Source organism: Cibotium barometz, chromosome 42 (assembly GCF_041138505.1).
Source record: "Cibotium barometz isolate CiBa-2024 chromosome 42, ASM4113850v1, whole genome shotgun sequence".
Lineage (NCBI taxonomy): Eukaryota > Viridiplantae > Streptophyta > Polypodiopsida > Cyatheales > Cibotiaceae > Cibotium > Cibotium barometz.
The window spans coordinates 25949322-25957545 of NC_141087.1; the positions used below are offsets into that span (position 1 = coordinate 25949322).

Below are 8224 nucleotides of genomic sequence, written 5' to 3' on the forward strand. Positions count from 1 at the left end.
TTATGTGAGAATATGTACTACCTTCAAGCCTTTAATGTGCCTACTTGTCATTATCTTACTTCATGAAGGTACATTATTTTAACCATTATTTTAACCTTCTTTTATGTGAGAATATGTACTACCTTCAAGCCTTTAATGTGCCTACTTGTCATTATCTTACCTCATGAAGGTACATTATTTTAACCATAATGAAACATACAACCTTCACGTTTTAACCATAATGATGTATGTATACATACAACCTTCTTTTATCATGTGAGAATATGTACTACCTTCACAAATATTTAATGTGCCTACTTGTCATTATTGTACCTCTCATGCAAGTACATTGTTTTAACCATATCGAAACATACATAGAGGCATCAAGTGGGTATTAAATGTGCATACTTGTTATTGTTCTCTTTTCCATCACTTGCGAGAATATGTACAACCTCCAAATGGGCATAAAATAAGATAAAAATATTCGAGTGAATTCTCACGCATCATGTGGAAATTTTTTAAGGATGGGAATGAATTGCCAAGAAAATTGTTGTTTTTACTATATGAACAACCACATCCTCGTATAGATGCTTGTATAGTATAAGTTCAATGTGAGAACAATCACAATCTTTTTCCCACAAGGAAAGGCATTTGCTACATTCAAAGGGTCTACACCACCAACTAATTTCTTCACAGCCTATTAGTTAAAGCTACAAAATCAGCTAAAAACACCATTTTAATAAAGGTGAAGCATGCAATATAAATCCTTCGCACAAGGTTTCTAGACAATATAAACTTAATACTTCATATTTCAATATTTCAATTAGTCATAATGGAGAAAAAAACATATTACAATATGGAAAAACAAGTAATTAGCAAACCGCATACCACATGAGAGGTAGGTTAATTATGAGATAATTGGGCCAATAATTATACAGGAGGGGAGAAACCTTATTTCAATATGAAAAAACAAAATCTCCGCCAAAAAGCAAACCACATACCACATGAGAGATAGGTTACTTATGAAATAATGGGGCCAATAATTATATAAGAGGGGAGAAGCCATGTTTCAAGGCAGCTTCCCAAGAGTTTTCCATGTCATGGGGGGAAATATCATCAACAAAGTCATGGTGATGCCAACCCTCAAGGCAATGGACCATGGCTGCAGCATAGCAAGCCCTCACAACATACCTAGGCATCACATCCTACAAGCAAGAGAATCTCATTAACATCTCAAAGCGACAATTAACACAAAATCATATGCATGTAACAATTGGTTATCACATCCTACAAGCAAGGGAAGATCATTAATGACTCAGAACAAGAATCAACACAAAATCATATGCATGTAACAATAGGTTATCACATCCATACCTTAAAAAAAGGGAGTAGCAATTTGAAAAAATAAAAAGGGATGCTTTGTGTAAATCATAAATTCGATATTTCATGTTTCTCACCTCACATGCGTTGATGGTTCTTGCATTTTCGGGCAACCTCAAGGCAGGCACAGATCCATATGTGCAGTCTTTTCTTGAAGTGCGCACCGGGAACAATGTGAATTGGTGGAAATGAGTCCCACGTGGGGCAAAACTTTGATCGTGTGCACCTATTCGCTCACCGACAACCCACACCTGCCATATACAATAAGCTTTATTATCTCAGCAGCAAATAATCATTTTCAAATAAAGGGCAGCTTATATTAGGAAGTGAAGAGGAGGCAGATAGAGTGCTTTAATAAGTATATCACATCCCTATCAAATAATCAATTGCGCCCACCTACCATATAAGAAGCTTTATTATCTCAACATATAATCAATTTCGCCCACCTACTCCATGTAATGCATGTACATGCGTGCACACACGCACCACGCACATACATTTAATTAAGGCTCACCTTGCAGCTTTTCCCAGCTCCATAATGGGTTGCATGTACAAGATTCTGTTGAAACTTTGGGGCAATCTGCTGCCGCAGATTCTGCAGCTGGTCCTTTAAGGGGGAGAGAGCCTAAAGAGGAAAGAATTTGACAAAAAAACACAACACAATATTAAAAGGATTCATCATCAAAACATGAGCTCGATTTGATTTGATTTGATTTATAAATAGCAACACCTTCATGCGGGGTATGAAAATTGTGGAGGATGTGATGTGAAAGATTAATTGATGTCAATGATTGATTAGTAGTGTCTAATGTGAATGATGTCCATATTACCAAGACTCTAATCCCATGCTCGCACAGGTAAATGGCGATGGCACGGCCGACCCTAGAATCAGCAGGAGTCAGGAAAACCTCCTCCACATCCGTCTTGGCCACCACCTCCTTCACAACAATCGCTGCCGCCAAAGCCTCCCCTGTCACAATGGGAATACTCCCTCCTTGCTTGCACATGAATTTCTCATCCATATCCAATTTCCGGTCCTGTTATCACACATCCACATTTCATCCACCAATTTGGTTTGGTTTTAATCACATTAGCCAACCAAACAACCATTGTTTTTACACCACATAAATTAATACTAACCCACATACATTAGTACTACGTGCCCTTTAAGAGTGTCCATATTTCTAAATAATAGTACTTGCCTTTTCCAAGGATTTAGAAGTACTATTTATTTCCAAGGATTTAGAAGTACTAGATTTAGAACTACTATTTCCAAGGATTTAGAAGTATTATCTTTTTCAAAAGAATTTAAATATATAAATCTTTTTCTTTTTTTTAATGAGACTTGTATGTATTAAAAAAGGAATGAAACGAACTTTATTATATTTTTTTAAAACTAATAAAAAAGTAATGAAAGGAACTCTATTGTATTTTTTAAAAACAAAGTATTAAAAAGGGAATAAAAGGAACATTATTATATTTTCTAAAAAAAACAAATGGCCAATTTAAATCTTTTTCAAAAGCAATGGTGCGCTTTTAGAGTATATCCAAATGATTACCTTGTTTAGCAATGCCAAAGCAATCACTTTAGCACCCGCTTGTTGAGCTTGCAAGATACAATCTCTGACCCAACCATCAATCCTTGCTTTCTCGGAACGCATAGAGTACTGCACACATCACATAATTATTTAATTGATTTGAGTGAAATGATATAACTGCACTTAATCAATTAACCTGGCACGGAACTCTTTTTAACTCTTCTAGCTTTTTTCTTAACCTGGCACTCACCACTGCATGTAGTGATCAAAATATTTATAGCATTTTTGCCACAATTTGAGCAATTATTATTTAGCACCTGATCAGTAAGATTATTGCTTTCTCAACTGGAATTTGAGCAATTAATGAACTCCATACTACGAATTCAGTGATCAACTAATTAGAGTATAGCTTTTTCACCGAAAATTGAGTGATTAATTACTGCCACATTACGGAATTCGGTGTTCATAACTTAGATTATAGCTTCTTTAAAACGTGGAATCAACGGGCACCACGCGAGTGGTACCCAAATAAATGACAAGATCAGATGCATTTAATCACCTATGATGCTCAATTAATTAACACCGCATTGCGAAAATTAGCAATCAATAAAATGGATATAATAGCTAGTTTCACCTGGAATTCGTATCGTGGAATCACCCAGGTTTGTAGTTCGAAGCTATTGCCAATGAAATGAGTAGCGCCGATGAATGGCTTTGCGAACAACCATGCAAGCACCATAATCGGCAAGGCAACAGGCCACAGTATCCACATGTACCATTTCTTTGCATATGGCTGCGCAGCAAATGTTTGAAATCCAAATTGCAGATGGAAAGTGGACAGCAGCTCCGTTGCATGGGTCAGATACACGCAATCTACTTTCTTCTCGTTCCCTGTAAATCAATTTTCTAAGATTAACACCATAACTTAATTGTTACACTTTTAATAAAACAGTTTGAATAAATTAACCTGAAAAAAGGCAAAAAAAACCAAAATCTAGCAAAGGTCAATTTGATCTTTGTTCATGTTATAACAAAACAGTCGGATAATATACATGTGAAATTAAGTCTTTACTACAAAATCACAATAGTGAAAATACAAGAAAAAGTCAAAAGCAATGCTTGAAAGAAATGTCTTTTTTTTAAAAGACTTAGATTAAAAAGAAATGCCTAGGATTAACGCCACCAACATTTTTTTAAAGACTTAGATTAAAAAGAAATGCCTAGGATTAACACCACCAACATTTTGTAGTTGTGTATTAGTTAATTAATGCACACCAAATGTTTTTTTTCTACATTTGATAAATTAAAAACAACGCATGAGTCACAAAAAGCAATGTCTTATTCAGTAATTTAAAAAAAAATGGCAATCTCCATATGTTTTCTTTTCGTTTCCTACACACGATTTCATTTCTCTCGGGGTCCAGCTTCTTTTCCTTTCCTACACACGATTTCATTCTTCTCTCGGGTACAAGCACGGTGCAGAGCCCATCTCTCTCCTCTCTTCTCCATTTGTCCTGACTGCTGCGACCTCATCACTCATTTCCTCCTCCTCTCCTTTTTTCCAGTCAGCTGCCTTGAAACCGCTCGAAGAACCCTCCTTCGCGCGATTTCGACTGCCTACCTTCATCTGCCTTCGCACATCTTCGTGCAGTTTCGGCTGCCTGCCTTCGCCCGCCGTGCCCCCTCGCTTCGTCTTCCTTCACCTGCTTCGCCTAAGGTTGTCGACCTTGGAATGCCCGTAATAAAAGTGAATAAATTTAGGTGTAATAAAATTCAATTAATTTAGGTCTGAAAATCAATAAAGATCATAAAAATGCAGAGATGTGTAATCAGAAATGTACAAATTTTAACCCTTAAAATTAAAGGCAGTTTTGAATAAAGATCATAAAAATGTAGAGATTTATAAAGGCAGTTTTGAATAAAGATCATAAAAATGTAGAGATTTATAAACAGAAATGTACAAATTTCAACCCTTAAAATTAAAAGCAGTGTCAAATTCCAATTGGGAGTTTTAAATTACAGCCAAAAAGTTACAACAAACCGGGTTATATCATCACTGATCAAAAGTACCAAGTACCACAAAATAGGCAGATAGGAAGACCTACCTTTGCGTATATCTCGATAAAGAGTATCCGAAGTAGCATCAACAGTCCCGTACAAGTAGTCGTACAGTGGCATGAAAAGAGAGAAATTGGTGTGCACTTTGGTATGGTGCAAGGAATGATACCTAATTTATTTTACATACATTCCCCCACATGTTAGTTAGTGAGCCCCCACGTTTATTTTACAGCTTTAAAAAATAACAGTAAAATTTCAAAGTATTGATAGATCGAATGCAGAGGTAAATGGGAAATCAAAAAAAGTTCTCAATAACTTGCTTTGACAGGATATACATGCAAGTGTCAAAGTAATTCCTTAATTACTAATATTACTTTGCTAGGCAGTTTTTTCAACTATTTATTTCTTTGTTATGCAGAAACTTTTTGATTTGTTTGACTGGTTAATCTACATATGCAGATCATATAATTGCAGTTCAGTTTATTTTGAAAAGCATTTCACTTTTCGGGGAAAAAAAACATAAAGTGCTGATTTTGAGTCCAATAAGGCAAATGGTAGTAGACTTTCCAACTGTCACTACTTAGCGGTTCATTTTCGTAGATCGTGCCTGGACAGGTTAGAACTAGATCTTGTAAATAATTAATTTACCCAATTTAAACTTGAATATTTTCCTATGGAGGAATTGTAAAAAACTAATCTGAATCAAATGCAAGACTAAATGATCATTAAGAATTGCCAAGGAAAATGACAAGTATAATTTTCGATGGTGATAATTTTCGATGGTGATTAACAGTTGTTAATTAACAGCAGGGACTCACGTTGGGCTGTAGATAATGTATTTCAGGGGGGGGAGTGCATCGAAAACCCAGGTGGGGATGAACTCGAAGTTGCAATGGCCCCAAGAATTCATGAAATCTACGAACATAATGTACGCATAGACCAGCCCAAATGAGCCACAGCCTAGAATATATGGAATGCCGATCGGTATCCCAAAAATCGTTGCATAGAATACATGCTCCAAGAATGGATGATTGCTAGCTGCCAAATTTGAGGAAAATTATTGAGAATTAGCACTACTTGCAACACCGTCTCCGGTGGGATTACAACTACGTTTAATTTTATTAATCTCACATGTAAGCACCACTGATTCACACATAGAAAAACCACACAGGATTAATATTAACTATCTACTTAATTATCTTCTCACCAACAAGTAAATTCAAACAAGAATATGACATTCGCATGAAGGATCACTAAAAGGAACTGGTGTTTAATTTTCTAAAAACCAGAGCTGACAAATCAAACATGGAGACAATGGTTACGTGATTAAAACTAACTATGGCTCACTCACGATGACGGGGACAATGTAATTGGCTCACTCACGATGACGGGGACAATGTAATTGGAACTAAATATAGCCCATCCAAGAGTATGGTGGCAATTGATCAGAAAATTAAGCTTCCAATCCCGAATGCGGAGGTGATTAAAGGCTACAGATGGGACCACTAGAGTGGTAATTGGACACAAAGATACGACGATTAATTTAAGCATCAATGAGGGGGTGAATATTAAGGTCAAACATCATAAGATAACAAGAAGATGAGTGAGGGTGGCACTTACAGGTGATGGGCTGGGTAACGAAGGAAGAATGGTGGTGGGAGTGGTAACGAGAGAAGAGGTAATGATGATGTAGGGCTCTGTGACCCCAGTAGTAAATCCACTCCACAGGGCCTGCATGCATAAGAGCAGCTACGAGAATCCCTTTGCCATTCCATGCAGGAAACTCTTGCAACGGTAACAAGTAGTACCCACTGCTAAACAGAATCGTTGCAAGAAGAACCATGTTCTCCCTGCATACACAGCACACTCAAGGGTGGTGAGAACACGCACAGAATTATCAAGAATTCTCGGATGCTCTCCATGCAGACATACATGTTTAAACTCACGCCCACACATTCAGAGTGAAACACTCACGTCATTTTGGTTTTCGGCTTTCAAGCGTATATTACACGTCTTCTTCTCTCTAAACCGATGCATTCTAGTGGTTCATGGGTTCGACATCTGACACTATACGGTTGTGTTTGTGAGGTGGCCGGTCTCTATAGGGTTGTGTTTGTGATGTGAGGCGGTGTAGCTTTAACTCGGCTAAAGGGGGCTGTCACGGAAAAAAACAACCCATAAGGTGTGATCCCACTGTCGACGCCAGCAGAGGCCCAGCCACCGGCCTACGTGAGATCGACAACCTCTTACATTGATTAACGCGTTTACTGCATGATGCAGAAACATGCAGAGGACGTTACCAGCTAGCCTCATGATCAACTTGCTCGAACTTGATGCCTTTAATCTGAATCTGATACTTTCTGGAGATGAACGGCATGCGGGAGGCAGTGCACCATATCTGGAATAACAGATACCGAAGCCCGGCCAGAACAAGCAGATGGAAGAAAATGTTGCTCGAGAGCGGCTTTCCAAGCTGCGCACTTTCGTGAAAACCTTTCATTGCAACGGCCACAAACAGAAGATACTGCATACACTCCCCAAAAAAAAATGTCAAATGCTACTAATATCATAAAACTAATACAGTCAAAATGAACTTCACGAATTTTAATTTAAAGCTTGTAATACACATGAAAGTTTAGGACTCTAATTAACACACGAATTTAATTACTTTAAGCTGATCATCCCAAAGACAAATTGAAGCTAGTAAAACACATGACATACTACAGGAAGCTTCGAGGCGAGTATTTCGTGTAAGTTCACGTACAATTTAGTTTAGCCACTCTAGATTGATTACACGAAAAGGATTAATTCCAGCTTAAGCTACGTAAGCTGTTATAGCTAGATTATGAGCTCCAACGCCCTGAAATACATTAAGCATAACGTTAACAAGAAATTTAGGTCGGACGAACCTTCCAATTTCCCCAACTCTCCCATGGGAAGGTGTACAGAACGCCTGGAGATGCTACCATCGTGTACGCCCAAGCAAGAAACTCTCCGAATGCTTTTGAGGCCAAGATTGTGCTTTTGGAACACAAGAAGCTATGATTCTCATTTTATAGCAAAAATTTACATTTTCGTTTTATTATTTGAACTTTGAGGAAAAAAATTTCGCACGGTGGCATTCACGTGCCTAGTTAATATTATCACTTAAAGCCTAAAGCCCTTTCTGTATTTCACCTGCCACCCTTGCACTTCAAAATTGACTTTTAGTGTAATTTATTAAGAACATTTTAAAATTTTGCAAGTATTGTATTACCAAAATGTAGAAA

At 37.3% G+C, this 8224-nt stretch overlaps 1 protein-coding gene across 1 annotated transcript; it reads right to left on the minus strand.

Annotated features, from left to right (window-relative positions):
- Positions 1-757: 757 nt before the first annotated feature.
- Positions 758-7990, minus strand: LOC147614311 (very-long-chain aldehyde decarbonylase GL1-4-like). The gene is made up of 11 exons (XM_086780871.1): positions 7865-7990; positions 7256-7479; positions 6576-6805; positions 5774-5993; positions 5003-5124; positions 3532-3788; positions 2919-3026; positions 2190-2396; positions 1874-1984; positions 1437-1610; positions 758-1184 (listed from the first exon to the last, which is right to left on the minus strand). Exons 1-11 carry the CDS (start codon positions 7922-7924, stop codon positions 1023-1025), a joined length of 1875 nt encoding a protein of 624 aa, XP_086636997.1. The 5' UTR covers positions 7925-7990; the 3' UTR covers positions 758-1022.
- Between the last annotated feature and the right edge of the window lie 234 nt (positions 7991-8224).

Bases quoted from the DNA above. Each gene is read 5' to 3' on its own strand.
- LOC147614311 (XM_086780871.1), bottom strand. From the start codon at position 7,924: ATGGTAGCATCTCCAGGCGTTCTGTACACCTTCCCATGGGAGAGTTGG. The intron at 6,806-7,255 runs GTAACGTCCTCT...CTGTGTATGCAG, and splicing joins GTTGATCATGAGGCTAGCTG to GGAGAACATGGTTCTTCTTG. The intron at 5,125-5,773 runs GTGAGTCCCTGC...AAAATAAATTAG, and splicing joins TACATTATCTACAGCCCAAC to GTATCATTCCTTGCACCATA.